The sequence below is a fragment of the Buteo buteo genome, chromosome 2 (assembly GCF_964188355.1).
Source record: "Buteo buteo chromosome 2, bButBut1.hap1.1, whole genome shotgun sequence".
NCBI lineage: Eukaryota > Metazoa > Chordata > Aves > Accipitriformes > Accipitridae > Buteo > Buteo buteo.
Window position 1 is genome coordinate 44,262,252 of NC_134172.1, and position 23,791 is coordinate 44,286,042.

At 42.0% G+C, this 23,791-nt stretch overlaps 1 protein-coding gene across 7 annotated transcripts in view; it reads left to right on the plus strand.

The window, feature by feature from the left end:
- Nucleotides 1-23,791, plus strand: part of LRRC3B (leucine rich repeat containing 3B) — a 141,010-nt gene that overhangs the window by 107,512 nt on the left and 9,707 nt on the right. For 5 of the 7 annotated variants that reach the window (XM_075052673.1, XM_075052683.1, XM_075052665.1 and 2 more), the window contains one exon: nt 22,026-23,496. The exons of 1 other annotated variant lie outside the window; for it this stretch is intronic. In XM_075052673.1, coding sequence (XP_074908774.1) covers nt 22,189-22,968 — 780 coding nt within the window. In that variant the 5' untranslated portion in view covers nt 22,026-22,188 and the 3' untranslated portion in view covers nt 22,969-23,496. Of the gene's footprint in view, nt 1-22,025; nt 23,497-23,791 lie in introns of those variants that run through there. One more of the 7 variants, XM_075052655.1, reaches the window with a different exon arrangement.

Below are 23,791 nucleotides of genomic sequence, written 5' to 3' on the forward strand. Positions count from 1 at the left end.
TGTGTGACTTGCTGTCATTTAAAAATCTTCTCCTTTCAAGAGTTTCCAAAGAAGTTATGCATATTTATTGGGGATATTGTCATGCTGTCAATTCAGTAAGTCAATTTGTTGACTTCAGTTTAGTAACGTAAATGAATAAATATTGCAGTTTTGGTCCTTTGCCTTTAGATGTTGGTATGAGTTAAAAAAGAAGAACACTATTTTGATTTAGAGTATAAAGTCACAGAGCAATACAATAATTGTGTATCTTCAATGTTTGTTTGCTAATATAGCCATTTGTCATGAAGCACTGTTGTTGTGGAAACCAGCATAATTTTAATTAATGTTTTACACCATGTGCCTTACAATTAAAATTTTAAAAATAGAACATCTGTAATTGGACTTGTTTACCCATCCTAGTCATAGTGGAAACTGTACTCAATGGTAAGATGTTGCATAAACCCTATCTGAGTGATAGAAAACATCTACAGCCCAATTCTGGTTTGGGGGTATGTGTTTATAATTTCCTGTTGCAAGTGAAGCATCCTGTGAAGTGCATCTCTTCTTTACAGACAACACAGATTGTACAACCGTGTGTAACATAAACAGGAAATAAAAATGTGCTTCGGTAGGACTTAAATGTTGTGCTGCAAGGCCTAGAATTACCTCTGTCTTAAGTTATACTGCTTTCAAGTATTTTTTCTTGAGTTGTAGTTCTTTAAGGTGTTTTGTTTAACCTGCTTGGAAGTAATCACAGAATGGCTGAGGCTGGAAGGCACCTCTGGAGGTCGCCTAGTTGAACCCCCTGCTCAAAGCAGGGTCACCTGGAGGAGGTTGCCCAGGACCATGTCCAGCAGGCTTTTGAGCATCTTCAAGGATGGAGATGCCACAACCTCTCTGGGTAACCTGTTCCAGGTTTGACCACCCTCACAGTAGCGGGGGGAAATATTATTTTCTCACTTTCAAATGGAATTCCCTGTGTTTCAATTTGTGCCCATTGCCTCTTGTCCTTTTGCTGGGCACCACTGAGAACAGTCTGGCTCTGTCTTCATTATTCCCTCCTGTCAGTTATCTATACACATAGATGAGACCCCCCTGAGCCATCTCCAGGCTGAACAGTCCCATCTCACAGCCTCTCCTCATTCATCAGATCCTCCAGTTCCTTAATCACCTGTGTGGCTCTTTGCTGGACTTGTTTCAGTCTGTGTTTCTCATGTGCTGGGAAGCCCAGAACTGGACCCAGCTCTGCAGATGCATCTCACCAGAGCCAAGTAGAGGGGGAGGATCACCTCCCTTAACCTGCTGGCGATGCTCTTTCTAATGCAGCCCATGACGCTGTTACCCACCCTTGCTGCAAGGGCACATTTCTGGCTTACCTTCAACTTGGTGTCTGCCGGGACCCTTAGGTCCTTCTCTGCAAGGGTGCTTTCCAGTCGGTCAGTCCCCAGCATGTACTGGTGCGTGGAGTTATCCATCCCCGCATGCAGGACCTTGAATTCCCCTTTGTTGAGCTTTGTGAGGTTCCTGTAAGCCCATTTCTCCAGCCAGTCCAGGTCCTTCTGGACGGCAGCACACCCACCTGATGTATCAACTGCTCCTCTCAGTTTTGTATCACCAGCCAACTTGCTGAGGCCTCTAGCCCATTGTCGAGGTCACTCGTGAAAATGTTAAATGATACTAGCCCCGATACCGACTGCTGGGGTACTCCAGTAGTGACAGTCCTCCAGCTGGACTTTGTGCTGCTGTCCACAGCCTTTTCAGCCGAGCAGTTCAGCCAGTTTTCTATCCACCTCACCATTTAGTAATTTAGTCTGTACTTTATCTGTCTGTCAATGAGGATGTTACGGGAGACGGCGTCAAAAGCTTTGCTGAAGTCAAGGTAAGTAACATCCGCTTCTCTCTCATCTCAATGAGATGAGCCAGGCATCTCATTGCAGAAAGCTATCAGGTTGGTCAGATGTGATTTCTCCCTTCATAAATCCATGCTGACTGCTCCCAATCACCTTATTTTACTCTGTATCTTAAGGAAATTGTTCCTGGATTTATTTGCTCATCAACTCCCCAGGGTTGGAGGTGAGGCTGACCTGCCTGTAGTTTACTGGATCCTCCTTGAAAATAGGACTTTTGCTTTCTCACAGTCCTCAAGAACATCCTCTGAACCCCATAACCTTTCCAAGATAGTTGAGAGTAGCCTCCTGTTAACATCAGCCAGCTCCCTCAGCACCCATGGATGTAACCCCTCAGGACCCATGGGCTTGTGTATGTCCAGTTTGTTTAAATGTCCCTTAACTGGATCCTCCTCTGCTGATGGCAAGTCTTCATTGCTCCAGACTTTCTCACTGGTTGCAGGGGCCTGGGATTTCTGAGAATAGAATATTGAAGGAAGAAATATCTTTTAAATTGACTGCCTTTTTTCTGGTAGTAGTCTGTCCCTCTAGCTATCAGAGATACACTTAATATGCTTTAAATGCAAACCAGTTCTTTGCAGAATGTCTATATTAAAAAAATTTAAAATCTGTTGATAGACCTATATTTAAAGCTAAACTATTAATGTCTTTCCATGATTACACTGAAAAAGAAAAATTCTAGTGCAGAAAGGAGTATGAATCTACCAAAAATGTGGGAGTTTTTTCTGTATGCTTCTCTGCTGTGTTGGCCTGACTGAGAGCTGGCTGCACAGAGATGTGTAACAGGAGTGAGTACAGGCAATGCCAGGATTTCAGAGATGGCTTTCATGTGTCAGAACAAGGTGGATTAGTCTGCAGTCACATTCACATTGCCATCAAGAGCTGTCGTCTGTGCCTGAGCAAGGTTGTTTTAAGCTTGCATGGGTGTAACAGTCCCAATCTACAAGCATTTCTGTGCAGTCGTCAAATGGGGAAAAGGAAGGAAGAAAAGAAAGTGAAGATGCTGTTTCCTGCTCAGCAGGAACCTGACAGCTCCTGAGCTCAACAGGACCAGGGCACTGGGAGCCGCTGTCTCGCAGGGTGCAGGTGTGATCATTGGTGGGAGGCAGGATTCTGGCTCCTGGCTTCTGAGCTCCAAGCCCAGCAGCAGCTTGGGAATCCCACCGCTTACAGGGCTGCAAAGCACAGATCGTCCCTTTCCTGCTGAGCATGTGCCGCCAGTGGGGAGCATAGGTTAGTCTGCCCTGCCCTCCGAAGAGAAATTGGACATCCCCACTGAGTGGAGGCAGAGCTGAGGAGCCACCCATCTTTGGCAGTGTTCTTCTACTCTTCCAGCATGGCTCCACCCGCTTTAAGTTAATAATAACTTCAAAAAAGCCTTCCAGTTTCTTAGGGTTCCTTAAACAACCAGTGGTTCTTGGGGTTGCACGGCAGTGAGGACTCAGCCCAGCATCATGTGAAGGTCTGCCAGGGTCGCTCCTCATCCTGCACGCAAGTGAGAATGGCTCTGGGTGGGAACCGTGGCACTGCCTCAAAACTAGTGGGAAACTGCAGATGTTACAGTAATTGTTCCCAAGAGTAGCTGTGCCATCTTTTGGGCTGCTTTCTGCTGGCACTGTTACACAAAAAAGGTCATTTATTTTCCTCGGTGTATCTTCTGTTGTTAACGCGTATTGTTAAGTCAGGGTTGCCATGTCTGTGTCTTCTTCATGGTAGACTGTTCATAACATACCCCGTATTAGGTGTCTCGTCTTACAAACACATTGTATGAACTCACCACAACCTTTTGAGCTTCCGCTTCAGATCATTACTAAGATCCTGAGTGTTAAGCTCAGCCAAGCAGCATTGAATAGGGCCACTTTGCTCACTTGTTCGTAAGGGGTGTAACCATTAGTGCACCGAAGAAGCACCTTTTCTTTGTTTTGAAGAGAGTTCCGGGTGGAATAAATGCTGAAGAAAAAATACCATCTCTTTAGTAAGACAGAAAAATGCCAGTGTTATTTAGATTTTGTATTTTGATTGAAAATTTTCTTATTGTATAATGTTTTATACATATTGTTTTCTCTCAGGAGTTTTTAAAGTTTTTTAAGTTTTTTAAAAGTCGTATTTTATTAAAATGACTTTCCTAAAATTCAATAAGAAAGCCTGTATGTTCCAATAACATTAAAAAAATCCATTAAAGTGTCAGTAACACCTTTGATACAGATGCTATGAAAAATGCAGCAGAAATAAGAAATTACTTAACTGAAGGAATGCCATGTAAATGGAAAGATGTGGAACTATTTTTTTCTCTTTTTTTCTTAACCCACCATCAAGTTTTGAGCCATGTGCATATTTTAATGAATAAAAGTAGAATGTAGAATTTTGCCTTTACTTTAAATAAGATTATTAGCAGGTTATAAGTAGTCTTATTTTTTTTCTCATCTTACTACTAACATTGATTCTAAGAGGCAGCTGTTAAAATCACTGATGAGAACTAATCAGTCATTCTTGATGTAAAAGTAACTTCATAATATGAAATGATGGCCCGGTGGGTTAATATTGTAGCTGAAGTTGTAAGACACCTCCAGGGCTGATGGTTGACTTTCCCACTTCTCCCCGTTTGCAGAGGTGTTTGCATCTGCCAAGTACATTTCAGTGTTGCAACTTTGAAGAATCTTAGAATGGTTGTTAGCAAGATGGCAGGGTTTTTTTGGTGGAAAGAGAAAGGAGAAGTTGTATATGCCAATGAAGAGGAAAGCAGGTGAAGGGACCCATCATAATAGCTTTTTAGGACTTTTTGAGACTCGTGCCCTGAGTTACTATGTGCTTGCCAGCACGCAGTCTCCTGGCTTGCCATAGCACAGTTGTGCTGTGGCCACTAGCACATGGTCTCCGTATCCTCTGTGGTGGCTGCGAAAGTCAGGAGACTACCTCGATTTATCTCTTCACACTGAGCGCAGGCACAAGGTTGAGGTCTGTGGCAGCCCTGTTGATGAGGGCACGTGTCCACAATGGTGACAATATGGGGCAACTATCAATGCGGCTATGAGTGTCTCCCTTCTGTGCTCTGGGGAGACACTTTTGAACACAGAGCACCACAAGAGCCCTGGTGGTGCAGTAGCACGTGGCTACTGCCACGTGAACACTGGCTGCTTTCAAATTCAGCTCATCTGTGATGGATCGGTTGACAGCAGTGTGTTGGCTGAGGCTTAATACTGGGCTGTTCCTCAGGCTGGCAAAGGTTGCAAGGTTTGAAATGCAGATTTGCAAGGATGGGCTTCTCTTTGCAGCTGGAGGTGGAAAATCTGATACTTTTGGGAAGCATCCTTTTGGGATGCAGGCAAACTTTCCCTGGACCAGAACATGAGTGGCACTGAAAGCATGTATGGCACCACTGCGCTGTGACAGTTTAGTCCACTGTATTGGGTGTGAGCTGGTCTGTTAACTTCACTGTCTAGTAAGGGAGGGCAGCGTGGAACTGGAGGGTACCTTTGGCTGACTGAAAGCAAGAAGGAAAGGAGTCAGGAGTGCAGGCGGTGCTCAGATGTAAACCAGCTTACGGAGGTGGGACTAGCGTTGCTGCAGCACTGTGGCGCTGCATCTATGGCAACTAAGGGAAGGAGAATGAGCAATGTAATGCTTCCTGTGATGGGGAGTGTGAAGAAAAAGAGATTTGAAAATGCTGCTCTCAAGTGATATGGTCTGCTTTACTATTTGTTTTGCCATTCTTCATAGTATGTAGACTGGGACTTGATAATGGTGCTGCATAGCCCATTTGGACTTCTTTGGGTGTCCTGGACTGTTGACTTGTATTCAGATGTGGGATTTGAATGCATAAAAGAGGTAAAGGTGCCTTTGAAATTAATAGATTCTTAAAAAGAGGGAGAGGAGGGGGGCAATTAGCAGGATGCTTTTCATTTCTCTCTCTCTTAGTGAAAATGTGTAGTAGATACACGGTAAAACTATACCACTGGATGGGTCGTTTACCATATCAGTGCATCTCTTTCTGCCATCTTAGTCAATGGGAAGCTGATGCTGCTGGTGGTGGGCCGATTCATGGCCTGTTATGTAGCTCCTGGAAAGACTATAATTTATAGAACTTGCTAATGCTTGATAATTTCACTGGGCTCCAGGTTGTAAGGGGTTCACCCATCAGCATGTGAGCCACTGTCGTCTCTCACATGAAACTCCCATGTCTGGCTTCTTCCCTTCACAGTGAGAGCACAGGTGTGACAGCAGTTTCTGGTTCCCCTTCTTCTTTCCTCTTCCTGCAATTCCGCAGGCTTCTCTGACAGCCTTGAAAGTTCCTGTAGGTATCACGGCTCTTCTACCCTCTGTCTTTTTGTCCTTGAATTAGTAGTCCTGCCAGTGAGACAAAGACTTTCCCCTTTGTGGCTGGGTCATCTTTATAAAAAGCCCCTAAATCCTAATGTTTGTTTCTGACAGAGAAAAATGGAGGTGAGTGGCTTTGAATTCATATGCTTTTATTTGGGGGAAAAAAAGAAAAAAAGGGTCAAGCAAGTGGAAAAAAAAAAAAAGCCAGCAGGTAAAAGTAAGTCTTAATTTCAAAAGAATTCCATTTTTTATTTTCTCTGCCTTTATATTTCATTGCTTCTCCATTTCTGTTTTTGGAAAGAATTGTTTCAGGAGAGGAAATAGTAGTCTCGTTTTACCTACTACCACCCAGACCATTTTGAGGCAGTGTATGGACACAAGTGACATATGCTGGCAGACAAAGTCACCATCATAGTTATGCTCAACACACCTCACCGAGAGTAGCTGCTGTTTCAGGAATCAGAGGAGAAGGAGGGCATACGTGTGCCATGCACTGGGGACAAGTTCCCTTTGCTCTGACGTGACTTTTATATGTCTTGTTAGAAATGAGTGGGTTAGTGACCGGCCAGGGATCGCAGGTGACACGGCAGGGCTTGGCGTACCAAAGAAAACCCAGGGCCACATGGGCTCTTGTACTGAGTGAGAAAATTCAGCTTTGTGGCTCTCCTGGAATCAGACTGAAATGAGACTGGTAGTAAACAACTTCTGTGCTAATAGCAGGGTGCCTTAGCATGCAGGTGGTTTGGAACAGAAGCAAGTGCCTTAAGCATTGTTATATGGTGGTGTGCGTTTCAGACTGAAAAATGGCCACCAGCTTTATTACTTTAATATTAACACTTTTTCATTGCTCTCTCTCTTCCCTTCTCCTGCAACCTGCTGCATTCATCCATTATAAAGTAGCTCTTTCTTTTTTCCCCTCACCTGCCATTTTTCACAGTGTGAGGAGGGAGAGGCAGATGGGTGGCAGGAGGGACAGTTGAGGACATAATGGCACTGCATCTGTTGCCAAATGAAGCCAAAGCCCAGGCTGCTGCCAGATAACCTGTTGAGGTAACTCGCAAAGCCCTCAATGATAAAAGCATCCCTCCTGCCATGGCTGCCGCTTTCTAGTCTCCTGCAATCAGACTGCACCTCTTACAAGAGCTTCTCCCGCTAGGGTTTTCCATCCTCCTTCCTGCTCCTTGATGGCAGGGCCTTTGAGGTGCAGGTGTTGGTATCCATCCCTTCCCAACACTTGTGGTCAGGTATTTGCACTGCATTTGCCACCAAGGGGTGTGTGCCAGGATGTTTTAAAATTGGGAAACAAGTAGTAGTAATTCACAGGACCCAATTTGCCCTGCTCTCCCCTGTAATTTGGAAAAATGGCATAATTTTTTTTTCAAAATCCTATTCTTATATTCTCTTTCCTATTTGAAATATGTCAAGTTAAGTTTATCTCGGTGCCAGTACCAACTGTAACCAGAGTTAAATTAGCCCTCCTCTTAGCTCTGCTTGGTTTTCACTTTTCAACAAGCCTTAGTAAAATAAATAATGTCCCCCTTGTCTTTAAATTTCATTATCATGACCTAACTTAACTTGCTATAAATTATTTCTACCTGAGCTTCTTCAGCTGTGAACTTGCAGCCTCCAGTGTCTTGCTCATTGGATCATTGCCCAGCTAATCAAGATTTTTTTTGTTTCTTCACAACTCCTTTTTGTATCAGCTAGCTCCGCCAAAGTCAACTTGGCTGTATAACCTCCATGGGGACACACACAGAGCTGATGTATTCTTGTCTTTAAAATAAGGGTTTTATTGAACTGAGTTTCAGTCTCTTCCCATCGGGCTCTAGTGCTGCTGATAAAGACTTCTTTTCCCTTAGAATAAATGTGACCTCAACGGTTTGTTCTCTTCTTGGAGGCAGCCATTGCAACACTTCCTTTTGGCTCTTCTTTTCTTTTCTCCTTGGGAAGAATGACTGACTGACTGGAAAATCTCTGCTCACTCAGTATTGAGCAGCTGTGCCCTGTTTTTGTTTTTTAGCACCGCTAGATTTCATGTCTGATAAAGACTGGTGTTTATTTCCACTGAGAAATGATGATCCTTTTTTTTTTTTTCTTTAGAGCTGTTCCTATTATTTAGCAATTGTTGATAAAACAACTTCTATTTCAGCCCCCTGAACATTGAAGGCTTGCCTCTCACCAAGCTGCTGAGTTGCAACCAGGCTAAATATTTTTGCTGAGTAAGGGTCAGAGAACCCTTGAAGGATTTCAGCTTCCTACATCAAGTTGTAATAACAACTTGCTATGATCATATGTCCTCAGAAGAGAAACTTACCCAGTAAGCTTTTTATGACTTCAGAAAAACTGGTTTAAAAAAAAAAAACAAAGGATTTTACCTGACTTCCTGGGAAGCCTTGGGGATGCTCCAGAGCAGTCATTTCAAAATGAAAACATGCTGATTGTTGCTTAGGTGGAACACATGTAATTTGCAAAGTCCTTTAATGGCAGCTGAGGACCTGATGTAACTCACCAGCACATTAAAAAATAGCCAGTTTTTCTAACTCATTTGGAGACAAGTGGTAACATGCAACTTTTTATGATGAGCAGTCTAACATTCTCCTTCAATATAGCCTTTCTTTTGAAAACAGACACTCTTGCTTGGTCACTAGATCCTGGCGGAGCAGGTACATCTGCTCGAGTAGTTTAACTGTTATGGTGGATGTTGACAGAATTGAGTTTTCTGGGTGCATTCAGACTCCACTGAAGGCATCCTGTTTCCTCCCAGTATGGGATGGTGCAGGAACAGTGGGTACAAAAGGTACTGCTTTGGGCACACAGCAGTCTCCTCAGTTCTGACATGCTTCAGTCTGACCTAAATTACTGGGCTCAATATGAGGTTTACTGGTAAAATGACACGTCATGGGATAGGCAGGGGGTCAGATTAGATGATCTAATGGCTCCATCTGGCCTTAAACTCTTAATTAGGGAAATGCAGCCAGCACAAGATAGCATTGAAGCTTTCTGCTGCTAGAGTTTGCTCGCTTGGGAGATGCTCAGCTGAAGCAGAGCTGCAGAGGTTGTACTAGGGCTAGTCTTTCCCCCGGCCTCTGATGCCAGTAGCTGCCAACAGAGCTAAAAGCAAGTCCTGATGGGAACCTACTTATCTTGCTTTCATGGAAGTACAAAAGCCCTGTGTCTATTCCAGACTGTCACACGTTCAGCTTTTAGAGCTATGATGATACCTAAATATAGAAATAACATCTATTATTAGCCTGGTACTATGGCTTTCATAGAAAGAAAAAAGATAAGTTTCTCTGGCAAGCTGATGAAAAAGGAATTACAGTTATTTGAAGCTGCTCATGGATTAAAATATTAAAAGTGGGGATGTGGTTTTGGTGGTGGGTGGTTTGACACGGTAGAGGTTTATGATACCTTTGCTTGACACTTTTGGTGCAGAAATGGGAAGTATGGATGTGTGTGGTGTTGTAGATGTGCTCATTGCTCTCAGCTATGCAAGTGGCAGTGTGGAAGTTTAATAACCATTGACACAGCAAAACCAGCATCACTGATTAACCAGTTTCTTCGGCAAGCCCAAATGGCTTGTAGTTAACTCAACATTTCACTTGATTCCAGAAGGTCACTTGAATGTCTTCTTAAAGTTGCATAATTGCTTATTGATCTCATAATTATTCCATATTTGCTGTCTCTTTTGCTATTTTCTGGAGTATGTTGATATGTCACAATTTTAATTTCTTTAGTAGAAGATAATGGTTTTGTGGTGTTGAGCATTTACTTTTAAGTTTAGAGTTTTTAATTGGGAATTTCAAACTTTATTGGTTTCCTTTATATACAAATGTTACACATTTTACTTTTCTGGCATTCTTCTAAATCACATACTCTTACTTCTGCATGCCTCTTAAAGGTCCTGTTATTATACAACTAGCATATTTCAAAGCAGAAGGAGCTGAATTAATAACTGCTGAGGTACTCTATTCTAAAGTGCTGTCCCCTATTGCTAATTTAGCTTGTGGGTTTTCCCCTCCTTTCAGATTTTTTCATACAGAGTTAATTGCTCTAGAAGTATGTTCTTTTTGTTTGTGGTCTCATCGTGTGGATATTAATCAGATTGTTTCATTTCAGTAGTAGCTTCTACTACCCTGGCTTCTTTCCTTGCAAATTCATTGTGCCACAGATTATTGCTTTGTGTTTATGTCACTGGGCAGTTACGCATGGAGAGAAACAGTCTTGGTTTCCTGTGGTTTAACACAACAGGGTAATCTAGATCCCAATTAAAAGCAAGAGTATGTGAAACTGGATGCTAAACTGCCACTGTGGCACTGCCTCTGCTCATATCTGTATTTCCTTTTGAGGTGTCTAACCCAAGAGATGGTCTCATCTGTGGTGACCCATCACTGTACCCAGGAACCTGCTCTGTGGCAGAGGGTCAGCTGGAAGAAGCAACTTTCAGTCATGCTCTGCTTCTTTCTCCTCCTCTCTTCCCTGTCTTACTTTGGAGTCTGCAACACATCTTATTTCTTCTAGGACTCCCTAGTGCCCAGGTATCTGCTGCCAGCAGCTGTCTTGCTGGCTGCTTTGTGCAACTGTTGTCAACTGTACAAAGTAGCTAGCATGTTCCTTGCTGAATGGTCCCTTCAGGTTTGCATGCTTATTTCTGCCTTGCTGACTTTATTATCAGTGCAGCTTCCCCATCCTAATTACAACTTCTCTCTTCCCACTGCCTACTAAGTTGCAGAAACATTTGGATGAACCTCAAATGAGCCTGAAGATAGCAGTATGCAGACCCAAATAAACGCCCTTAAAAGTGGAAGAAAGGTCTCTGGATGCTCTGAATCTTGCTTATCATTGCAAGGTGGTGCCTTAAAGGCCTATTAGTTTCTGATAACACAGTTTTTGATAGGGGGTTAGATTTACACATTGCAAAATAAGAATGAGATTTTCAGTTGGACAAAGACACCATCTGCAGTCACCAGATGCAGTTATCAAGATTAAATTGCAAGACTTGTTACTGATTATGCTGGTAATCATTGAGGTGATCAGTGTAATTATCTTGAGATCAAGAAGACATTTTCTCTGCTATGGTACTGCAGAATTAAGTTGATGGAGCATCCATCATTAGCTACTGGGTAGAATCAGGGTATGACTCCAACCAAGCACTTGTCTTTTTCACTTTGATCATGTTATTTTATAATATGGGAGAAAAATAGTTCAGTGAATATTGTGAAATTGACCTTTTATGTTGAAAACATTTTCCATTGGAATATATCAGATTTATTGAAAACCTACTGCATTGCCTAATCGTGAAAGGCTCCTAGGCATTCAGTTCATAACCAGACTTTAGAACAGACTTTAGTCTGGGTCTCTTTACCCAAGGAAGACAAAGTATTTCCACTTCAGGTTATTTTAAGCTTTCAGAGTATATTTTTTTTCTAGTATAGATCATATGGAGGATTGACTCAGCTGCTGCTGGAAAGAGTTTTCTTGCCAAACAGAATGGTTGTTGATGTTGTCTCAGAAAATGTGACTGAGATTCAGTAGAATATAATCCCAAACTCTAAAAATGTCTTTGACTCTAATGCACACTAATAATTAATCTAGAAACAAATGATATGGCTTTGGAGAACTCTTTACAGACAGTCATTTGTCTGTATTGAAGCATTTCCCTTTAGCATCTGTAATGTAGTTCTTCATGTTCTCATTTAGTGGTAAAAGATCCATTTTGCAGATATGTTTGCTGAGCAGTAACTGGCATATCTTGAGCCTTTGTTCATTCTTCTATAGATTGTCAAGCCAATTTCTTGCAAATATAGTGATAAATGATGTTTGAGAGATGATGGTATTTATCTTGTATCTTACGCCTTTCATTTTTAACTTACTTCATGGTGCCACTACATATGCACTGTAAGTGTATGTAATGTTTTGTTTCCTTTTTAAAATGGCATAGATACACATACAAAATGTTTTTTATATTTCCCAGCAGGGTATATTGCTCAGGGAAGGGACGGGAGCCTTTTGTAGACTTAAATCTTATGAAGAGGATGCCAGAGATAACTGGGAAAGAGAGGCAGCACTGAACATCTTCTAAAAAGCCAGTGATTCAGTCTTTGTTATGGCTTGAAAGAAAGAGGTCTAAGAGCATCCCCGAAAGCTGTTTCTTTAATTTCCATCAAGCATATTGAATTTCATTCCAAGAAATGTGTTGCCACAGAAGACTTCCAAGAGCAAAGCATCATAGGAAAGATAGGAGATATTTGGTAATATTTTTCTGTCATTGATCTATTATTATATCTGCTAAGCTTCACACAATTATTTATCAGCTGAGAGTTATAAAATAATTCCTGACTTGACATGAAGAGGGAGAAAAGTCAAATACGTTTTTTAACATGAACCCAACCCATCAGTCTTAAAGTGCTGATTCATTTGCCCACACAGTATAATTAAGTAAGCTGTTAATCTGTAATAAGGAGTGATACATTCAGTGATCTTACAATCAGAAAGTAGTTATAGCTTAAAATGTTCATTTGGCTCTCCTCAACCATTTTATTACTCTGTGACTGTTAAGAGAGGGTATTCGTAGCTTAGGATCTGTAAAATTTTACCTGCACAGCTTGCTTCTGCAACTGGAAGTGGTTTGCCATGAGCAGGTGTTAGAAAGATGCCTATACTGGAAGGTTTTGGGGAGCAAAATGTCAACTGGTATTCTGAGTCCTGTCTTGGGGAGAATATTATAGTTTGAGTACAGTTGGTGTTTCATTAGATAATGAATCCATTATGTAATTGGAGTTCAGGCTCACACTGATTAATCATGACATTTCAATTATTCATTGAATCAGTGATCTTTTGCACCCCTCTTTTCCCACCTCATTTGCTGTTGGCTTCTATTAATTTCTCTTCTTACTGCTTTAGGTTTTCATCTTGCTGTGTTCTGAGATCCTGAAAATCTTCCACTGCCAGAGACTTTCATCTGGGAATTTAAATCACCTGGCACCTTGCAAGCAGCTCTTGGCATCTCTCTTGTTTGTTTGGTGCTTCATAGCATTTTAACTGCCTACCTTCAAGGTAGCTGTGCTGTGAAGCAGCCAGGCAGCCGCACCACGTTTGAGGAGTGCCAGGGAGAGATGCGTGAAAGACAGAGGTTGTCCTGAGACTCGAGACCTGATTATTGTTTCATCTGCTAAATCGAATTTCCTGATGGTGTCCCAGAGCCACAGAGGTGGACGAGTTGCCCATCTTGGAGTCTGCCTGTGCAGCTAGTGAGATTGCCCTTAGCTGTGGCGTGCCATGGTGCCTTCCCCGGTGACAGTACACAGGCAGTGTTGTTTTAAAGGATTGTGTCATTAGTCTGGAGGAATTCACCTGGTACCCATGAAATCTGTTGTTCTGTAGCGCACAGACAGCGCAGAGATCAGAAGCAGCTGCTGTGTTCTCCTTTGGGTCCTGCTGCTCCCGCTCAGCTCCAGCTCACAGGTATCCTCACTTTCCACCTCAGTACCCACTCAGTCACATTGCTGTGGTGTAGTTTTATCGTATTTCCATAGGGAAGTGAACACAAATACCTTTTTTTTTTTTTTTTTTATAATTACTGTTATTTTGATACTGTCACTTTTAAGCCATCATCTAAATCCCAGAACAGATTTAGAGTAAGATATAGCAGATGGTGGTTCAGCATATTTACTCAATCTTTTTGTGTTTTTAAACAGTTAGGGTCAGATTGAGCCCACAGGTGTTGGAGGAGTGTCCTGGTTTCAGCTGGGATAGAGTTAATTTTCTTTCTAGTAGCTGGTATAGTGCTATGTTTTGGGTTTAGTATGAGACAAATGTTTGTAACACACTGATGTTTTCAGTTATTGCTGAGTAGTGTTTATACCAAGTGAAGGATTTTTCAGCTTCTCATGCCCAGCCAGCAAGAAGGCTGGAGGGGCACAAGAAGTTGGGAGAGGACACAGCCAGGGCAGCTGACCCAAACTGGCCAAAGGGGTATTCCATACCGTGTGACATCATGTCTAGTGTATAAACTGAGGGGACTTGCCCTGGGGGGCACGGATTGCTGCATGGGAACTAACTGGGCATTGGTCAGTGAGTGGTGAGCAATTGCATTGTGCATCACTTGCTTTATATATTCCAATTCTTTCATTATTATTATTATTGTAATTTTATTATTGTTATTATTATCATTATTAGCTTCCTCCTTTCTGTTCTATTAAACTGTTCTTATCTCAACCCACAAGTTTTACTTTTTTTTTTTTTCCCCCAATTCTCTCCCCCATCCAGCTGGGCTTGGCTGGGGTTAAACAACGACAAGGAGCCAGGAAGGATTTCATGGAGGTTTTTCCCCCAATGTGCACAGACTCTATTAGCCTCCAGAGTCTCAGATGCTCTCAAACACAGCATGCAGATGCACAGGACAACCCAATGTGTAGCTTACTGGGAGGTCTGTACTAAGCAGTAGTATAGGACTGATAAGATGTGTAGAAGTAGTTCTTCCCATGGATATCTTCTCTGTTTTGATTCTTCATAAATATGCCATCTGCAGTTGTTTGGGAGTAGTGGTGGCAAATCTCTTCCTTTGGTTCAGGTAAAATTGTCCTGTCCTCAGTCCTTTAGCAAACTGGACTTTTCAGGTGGGCTAATCACCTCTGAATTTTGTGATGTGGAGAGCAAGGCAGGTCTGTGTGTATGTGCTGTAACAAACAGACTGGCATTACAGGAAGAAGAGTTCACGGAAAACAACCCATTAAAAAGAGGAGTATTTTCTATTTCAGTGGGTAATTTGCTAAACCTGGTTTAAACCAAAAGTATGCAATATGGCAAAGTTAAGAGCTATTTTAAGAGAGAAGAGGAGAGTAGATTTATCAATGAGCATCTTTTCTATATACCAACATAGTCAATGACTTAAAAAGGGGGAAAAAAAGTTATAATAATGTCAGGTCTTTCAAAACATAAAACATCTCAGTAATTTTTTGGAAGTCAGATAAAACAATGGTCTTTTTACAGTGTTCCCTTTTAATGGATTTTTAGTTATAAAATTTTAATATTTATTCAAAGTGCAAGTTTGCTCTAAAGGATGTCTAAAAAAAGAGCCCTGTAGGAGTCTTTATTTCCTGGGCTTTTCTAATTCTGTATCAAACTTCCGATGTTGGCACACAAGAAGGTTGTTACTCTGAAGGGCAGAAGTTTACGTAGACCAGGCTTGAAAAGTTGAGCTGTTTTTTTAGGGATCTCTGGAAGGCATACTGGGAGCTGAGAGTTTCACTTGAAGGTGGTAGAGCTGCACACACAAATAGGAGCAGTTTATAGATTCATATGTGAGTTGTGTGGGCTGTGCGTGTGGAGGACAGGAGGCACCTCAACACGTGCAGTGCATCTCCGATGTGGATGGCCAACAGTTGCTCACAGGGATGCCTTTGGTATTAACTGAAAAAACAGTGACGTTTGTGGTGGACTCTGTGGTCCTAAGGAGTGTGGAGCTCTGTGGTGCCATTTGGGATGTGTTTTCAAATGAGGGCTTCTCCAGGTACTGTGCCTAAAGTTAGTAGCAAGGTCATTTAAGTTTTCCAGCTGTACATCATCAGAAGCGTGGTATGGCTGGGCAGGTGAATTGTACACCAGACCCTACGAACCACATTCTTGGGAAGCTGCATTGTACATATTTTTTTCCAGTTTTTCTGGTGGTCAAAAAGTGACAGACCAGACAGATTGAGTGCAATCATGATGCAGCCAACAGGCCACCCCCTATGGCTGATCTGTTGGCTTCTTCCTTTTGCCTCTTCCCATTCTTGCTTGCTCGTTCGAGCTCATAAGCTACAGTAACAACGAATTCCCCTCTAATCATGGCACCTTCAGTAACCACAAATACAAAAATGTGCGTGCAGATATCTGCCAAGCATTTCTAGTTAGCTGTGACTCCTTTGACATTGCTGGAGTAATGGATGCAATCTTTTTCATCAGGCAATCCAGCTTTGAAGACAAGAAGAGACATTATTCTAGTACCTTACACTATTGATGGGGAAAATGGAGTTGCTGTCACTGAATTTCCCTCACAGTGAGACATGTGCCATGCAGCCATCTTTGCACACAAGAGGATGGTGTAGTTGCTCAAATGCCAGTGAAGACATAATTTAGCTTATGGAATCTGCACAGATGATCATGTATGAGACGGAAATATCACTAGGCATAAGAGATCAGCAGTGAAAACCCTTTGTAGTGAGACTTTCTGACTGTAGAAGCCACAAAAAAATCTCTAGGTGGCTGACAGCTATGCTCTCACTTTCATACTGTGCCCCTAGACTTGACTCTGCAAGTTTGCTTTGCTCCTGTGCCCTCACTGCTCTCCCTAGGATCCCAGTGCTACTGCAGTTGCCCTTAGCATCACTCATGCTTTTGGGACACTGCTGCAGTCCCTATTTTTCTTCTGGGCATCTTGCATATTTCTGTTTTTTGTTTTTTTGCAACTCATTTTGTTCTATGGCTTTGTAGTCCCGTGCAATCTCTGAACCTAACCAGGGGGATAAAAACTTCTTGTACAGCTGGGACTCTACTCTGCTCATTGACAGTGCTGCACCCTCCAGTTCTTGGGATTGGACTCCAAGAGGGCAGATGCAGCTGCGTGGCCTGATCAGTTATCTATCAGATATCTGTGATCAGCCCATCAGCCCGTGGAGTGGGAAGAGGGAAAAGAGAGGGAACACTGCATAGTGTGTAGGGACAGGGACATGATGGGAAGAAGCATGCCTCCTGTGCTCAAAAGGAGACCATCCTTCAGCTGTAGCCTGATGCCATAGCACCTTCTGGGTTTTTTTCTCAGCATCCCATGACATCACATCCCAAAGAAACAGCATCTTCCAAAGCACCACCAATATTTATCCAGTTGTTATTGCTAGAAGTGTGCATTCTGCACAGTGCCTGTACTGGTTGGTTTAGGGAACAAGAATGTTTTTTAGGATCATATCTTTCTCTGTTTTCACATTTCTGCTTGTTTGTGAATGATAACAACAACAAAAATTAAAAATCCTCCCCTGCCTTTTATCACTGAAGAGTCCTTATGATCTGTGATTCAGTGAAGGCCAGTGTGGTACTTACTGCAGAGAGCTGCTGCTGATTCTTCCCATCAGTGTTTGACTACAAGCAAGACGAGTGATGATGTATGTGTGAGTCTGGGGGGGGGTCTTCACTGGTGTGGCTCTGTGTGATCCTGTTCTACAGACTTCATTAGTGGCCCTCATTGCTGTGATTTCAGACAGAAATCATCCCATCAAGACATTTATATTAAAGACCTTGCCTGGTCTTTATAATGTGAGATCTTGCTTGATGAATAACCATCAGGAAAAGGGTGATGTTCTTGATCCCTCCTCAACAGAAATGTTTGGGAATTCACCTGAAAATGTCTGAGAATTCAGGTGAAATTTCAAGTAAAAGTTTTGTGATATTGGAGTGACTTGAACAAAGATATTTGGCTGTCATAGGTAGTTTTTGTAGTCCTAGAGAGTAATCTTTGAAGCACCCTACTGATATCTAAATACACAACGTAGGGACAAGGGATCTAATGAACAAGCAAGGAGTGAGTCTCCCTCATTTGGAAGACACAATTTTTCAGGAAGAGAGTCACCAACAAGGGGCTCTGATGACTTCATCTTGGTGGAGATGCAAGGTGATCCAGATGGTTGAGGGTGTCTGTGTTTGAAATACTATAGGCAGGATATCTCTTAAGGCTGATTTTGGCCTCTGCTTTTGAGTCCTCAGCAGTGGTTGGCCTTCAAATCCAAGGGACTAGCAGCTTCTCCACTCTTACTTTTTATGGGGGCAGAGGCAATGTGGAGGGCCAGTGACGTAGTTCTGTGGCTCACACATGTGCACACTTGTGTAATGACTGAAGAGCTGCCACATGGACTCTGAAAGTCTCTACGCTAGAGTAGAAACCACTTTTACTTCCCCTTGCCCTTCCCCTTAAGTCAGACATCTTTAATTATATACACGTGTGATTGATTATTTTTTTAATGCATCTTTTGTTGTCTTAGTATTGTCCTAAACAACAAAAACTCTCAGGCTCTTTCACAGGGTCACTTTTGTACTGTTCTGTTTGATGGTTCTAGGATTTCCTATATTCCTATATCTTGCTCTGAGGACACAACAGCATAAATTAGTATTGAAAATAGTCTTGTCATGGGCTTTCTGTGTGACTTGGCTAAGTCTGCAGGCCCTTTTTTCCAGGTGGGTATTTGGAAGCACTAATGTTTCTTTACCGTGCTGAATTCTTGTGGGGAGGACTTATTAATCAAATACCTAATTTAGTAGTATTGCATTCAAGTGCTAAGATACAGTCTCTGCACCTTGCTCACTGGAAAGGCAACCATCTGCAAGTACCTGACACCTGAAGCTCAGTAGAAGTCTCACTATGTATTAAAAGGAAGTGTGCTTCCCTTGAGGATTTCGGGATGTGTACATTTTCCTACACTGTTGGATGTTTGTATTGAGTGAATGGTCTTGAGGGAGCATGAGAAGAGGAAAGCTTGAAAACCAGTTTAAATTGCAAGACTGTAAAGAATTCTTTTGTGCAGTCTTCCCTGTGTAGTTTTATTGCCCTGCAGTATTTGACTTGTATGTTAGGTTTTCTATGTAGAAGTGTACACAGAAAGCCTTTTTATACCATGCTGTTACCTGTGCTTGTAGTATTGCTGTCATTTCCCTGTGCCTTCATTTACTTTTTAATTTATCTTTCTTTTCTTTATATTCAGATTTCTAATTAATTAATGTATTTATTTTAATTCTTTGTCTTCCATCCCTTTCTCTGTAGTCTTTACTGTTTCTGTCTGGTACATATAACTTGTTTTTATTCCAACTTTGTTACTTTCTTCTTTATTTATTGTGTTCCAAGCAGACAAAATGAGATAGATGCTCAAGAAGCCAAAAAATCTTCCTGTTGGCATTACAAATGAGCGGACCCTAGTTTTCTTTTTTTCTTGTTGCGGTCACTAGGATGCTATGAGTTTGTTGGTGAAACCCAAACCTCAGATATCCCTTGGATCAGTTATTTTGATTATGGAAGTAAACAAAGCTGTGTTTCCCCTGACTGATGCTCAGTCCCGTTGGATTGCTTCCAGTTAATGTACTGAGAATTTGCTGAGCTTTATTCTTGCTCAGCTAAGTTTTGTTGACTGGGTTGTTAATTACAGGTTTAAACTTGTATTTGCTCTAACAACTTAAAACATTGGGAGTTTTTCTTCCTCTTTATACATTTACTTAGTTATCTCTTTTGAAGAGGCATTGCTTCATTAAACACTTTCCTGCATAGTCTGTAATGATCCTACTTCCACTCTAAACACATTAATACATTAAAGAAAAAGAGCTTCATTTGTCTTCAGTGGGATGAAGATGTTCCACATGGTCTTTGGTGCTTGCAGCCTTTTTGACACATGATGTTTGGTGGCATAGCTGCACTGATGCAGGGCTCAGCAGGATCCATGGTGTAATTCCAGGTTGGCAGAGTTTTTTTAGCCTGTAATGAAGCAAATATGATACGTAATCACCCCAGTCCGGTGACAACAGTGTGATTTTTATGCTTCTACAAAATTAAGCATCTGAGACTACTTCAGCTCTTTGCTCTTTCACCTCAGTCCATTCCTGTGGTAGGACCCCAGTATTGTTGGTGGGAAGCCACTGTATACAAGTGATGAGATGATGCTCATTCTGTGGTGATGAGCTGGACCACTCATCTACTCTTGGTGCAGCACGGTAGCAAGACTTGTAAACATGAAGGGAAAAGAAAATAGGTGGCTGTTTTTCCAGGGGACGGGCCTTCTTGCCACAGCACCAGGGCCTGCGGGAGGGAGGAGCAGATTGCCAGCTTGGAGCTGCCAGGGGGAGCAGCTGCCAGCTCCAGCTTGGGCTCCGAATGGGCTGCACATTTTAGCAAGTACTTAGCACTTTTGGGCAGGCTGGGAAAAAACAACTTCTGGAGCTTGTCTCCTTCTGTAACAGATTTCTATCTGATCTGAAGACCAGGCACTGCAGTGACCAAAGAGCCGCAGAGAGAAATGGCAAGGATGCACCCAGTGCAATGGGCTTCTTTACGTAAATCCTGTTTCTTCCACAGAGGGCCTGCAGGACTCCACTGATTGTGGAGGTGCTACCTCAGCTCTCCATCCTCCAAGGGAGCGTTTTGTGCTCTGCTTACTTCCCTTCTTAATGTTTTCACATTTCCAGGGTTAACTTCACAATTTCTCATTGCTAACAATTTCCTTTCTTTTTAATTTTAGACTAGCAGTTTTATGGAGTCCAAGTGTAAACTTTCTGTTTAGGTTCTTGGGCAATCTTTCTCTTGATCAATAAATAAGTTGAAGAGTAGTGGTGATACGCTACTGTTTGCAGTAGTTGCAGTGAGAGTGTGCTGAGCTTTTGCCATTCCCAAGCGATAGCAATGGAGTAATCACACATAATACACATGCTATTAGGATGGATTTGGGTTTGGGTTTTTTTTCTGTGGGGTTACTGACATACTAAGCCTCAGCAAAAGGGTTAAATAAAACTTGAGCAATGGGTTGTATATTCTGCATGACACATCTGATCCATATTACTGCGATGTACCAGAAACTGCAGTTAGTATGTGAGTTCTGCAGGCAAAAATGATTGCAATGTAATTTCTTCTTTTTCCTGTAAAATCGCACATATTCTCCCTGCAGGGATTTTGTTGTTCAGTAGACTATAGTGTGGATTTGGAAAAAAAAAAATTCATTTCTGTCTAAATACAACCTGAAGGCTGCAAATATCCAAGCTGATACAAAGACAGAGGGCATGTACATGAAAACAAATGGACCTGTTGTTAGAAATTCATAGCTTACCATAATAGGGGAAAAAATAAATGAGGTTGTCTTTGAAACCTTATAGGTCAGCATTTCAGAGTTTTGTATTTGTGCTCCAATTAAAGGAGAAAATGGAAAAGCTTCTGGATATTTACTATTCTTAAGCCAACTTGAGAGAGGAGAAGCAGAAACAATATTTTTCATATGTTCTATTAGCTAATTACATGCCATGAATAAGATTTTTTTTGTTTGGCTCGTACATAGGTTTGTGTGAGTTTTATTTGGTTTGGAGGTGGGCTGTGTGAGTTTCTGGCAATTGTTACATTTCTTTGTTTTTTCTCTATGTTAAATCAAAAGAAAATGTTCAAAAAAACTGGAAGTAGCAATGATTTCTGTGGGTCTCACAAAATGCTGGGAGGTACAGGAAGTCCACCGTTCAAAAGTAGAACGGAAAGAGGGGGAGACAATGAAGGAGATGGTAGATGTTTGTGGTGTCTTGCAGCAGCACTTGTTTTACTTAATTTTTGTTTCTTGATATAGTAAAAATATTTCCTTGGTGAAGTACTTTGATTTGGACTTAAAATAGCATAAGTTATTTTGAGATAAATTCACATGAACCACCACAAATTCCTCACTTACCTGGCACCGTTGCTGGAGATCCAACTCTTAGCTCTTATTAATGCATCTTCTACTTTAGCAAGGGAAAATATAATTTAGTTTTATAGCTGTTTTAGGAAAGTCCATGATAAAAACAAACAAGTGCCTCCTCTAATAAGTATTAAAGCCCAAACCTGTGCAATTTGTAATAAGTGTAGTCTATCCTCTTAAAAATGTCCTGGGGAGTTATGTACCAAACTCAGATTAATGCTAATAGGAATTACCTAAATAAACCCTCTGGTGCACTGATGGGATAATAGATCATTTAGTGTTGCATTTCACTTTGACTTCATTTTATTTCTGGTTTTTTAATGAAAACAAAATTGGGATTGGACTTTATGGTATAAGGAACTTTTTTCCTTCCTCTCTGCAGGTGTACTTCTAAGAAGACTATTGACCATGAGGAAGCCCACATGCTAGTCAGTTTTTACTAATCCCACCGAAGAAAATGAAGCCGCGTTTCAGCTTTGCCAATCCTTTTCCCACCACCGTTGGCTGAATAAAAAATGGTCGTGTGATTATGCTGACACCCCAGCATGCATTTGGTAGACCTGTGGTTAACTCGTTCCCTCTCCATGTGTCTGCTCTTACAAAGTTTTGTCCTCATGATACTGTGCTTTCATTCTGCCAGTATGTGCCCAAAAGGCTGCCTCTGTTCTCACTCCGGAGGTCTGAACGTCAGCTGTAGCAATGCAAACCTCAAGGAAATACCCAGAGATCTTCCTCCAGAAACAGTCTTACTTTATTTGGACTCCAATCAGATAACATCCATCCCCAACGAAATTTTTAAGGACTTGCACCAACTGAGAGTCCTCAATTTATCAAAAAACGGGATTGAGTTTATAGATGAACATGCCTTTAAAGGGGTGGCAGAAACCTTACAGACTCTGGATTTGTCTGACAACCGGATTCAGAGCGTGCACAAAAACGCTTTCAACAACTTAAAGGCCAGAGCCAGAATTGCAAACAATCCCTGGCACTGTGACTGCACGCTGCAGCAGGTGTTGAGGAGCATGGCCTCCAATCACGAGACGGCCAACAACGTCATCTGCAAGACTTCTGTGCTGGATGAACACGCGGGGAGACCGTTCCTCAATGCTGCCAACGATGCTGACCTCTGCAACCTCCCTAAAAAGACTACTGATTACGCCATGCTGGTCACCATGTTTGGCTGGTTCACCATGGTGATCTCATATGTGGTTTATTACGTCCGGCAAAATCAAGAGGATGCACGGAGGCACCTTGAGTACTTGAAATCCCTGCCAAGCAGGCAAAAGAAACCAGACGAAGCCGATGACATTAGCACTGTGGTATAGTATTCTGAATACAATGACTGCCTTTGTGATGGAAACTAGATTTGGATGACACTAAAACCAGAGGTTTACTTCTAACGTTCATTGTAAACATTAAGACTTTTGGGGTTTTTTTCCTGTTTAACTGAATTACGCCACTGTTGAGCTTTCTAACAGAAAGTTTTGTCCAGGTGGTATACTTTAATTATTTCTCTGGTGGTATCCTAAAGCAAGTGAATTAATATGTAAACATTAGTTTAGACCCATTCCACTATTTAATAACGAAATTTATTTTTTTAATTTAAAAAACAAATAAAAGCTTAACTTTGAACCATGTAAAACAGAGTAATTTATTGATCAGAAACTTGGCCAGTGCCAGAGCACGCTTGGTTTGATCAGTGCTCGCGAGGTAGAAGAGAGGATTGATGACAACGTGGGCTGTGAGAGGTCTGGGAGCGGAGGGTCCCCAAAGGGCACTTCTCTCTCTGGGGTGCAAGGTGAAGAGCTGCTGAATGGTACCCCGTTTTTGGGGCTGCTCACCATGACAGGAGAGGGGCGCAGTGTGGGGAGAGCAGAGTGCCCTGACTCAGAGTGTAAGGGATCGATGACCCCAGGGGGCATTTCAGTAGTGCTGGGGAAGAGCCAACATGAAGGAGCTGCATTGCAGGACATCGAAGAGAGGTAAGTGGGGAAATGCGGCAGGTTTTCATCTTAAACCCACTTACTGCCTCCCATGAGCTTCAGGCAGGTGTCTCCAGGACTGGGGAGGACAGTGAGAAGGCAGGAGCAAACTTACTGTACTGTTCAAACTAGAGTGCCACTAGTGATGTTTTAAAAAAAAAAAAAA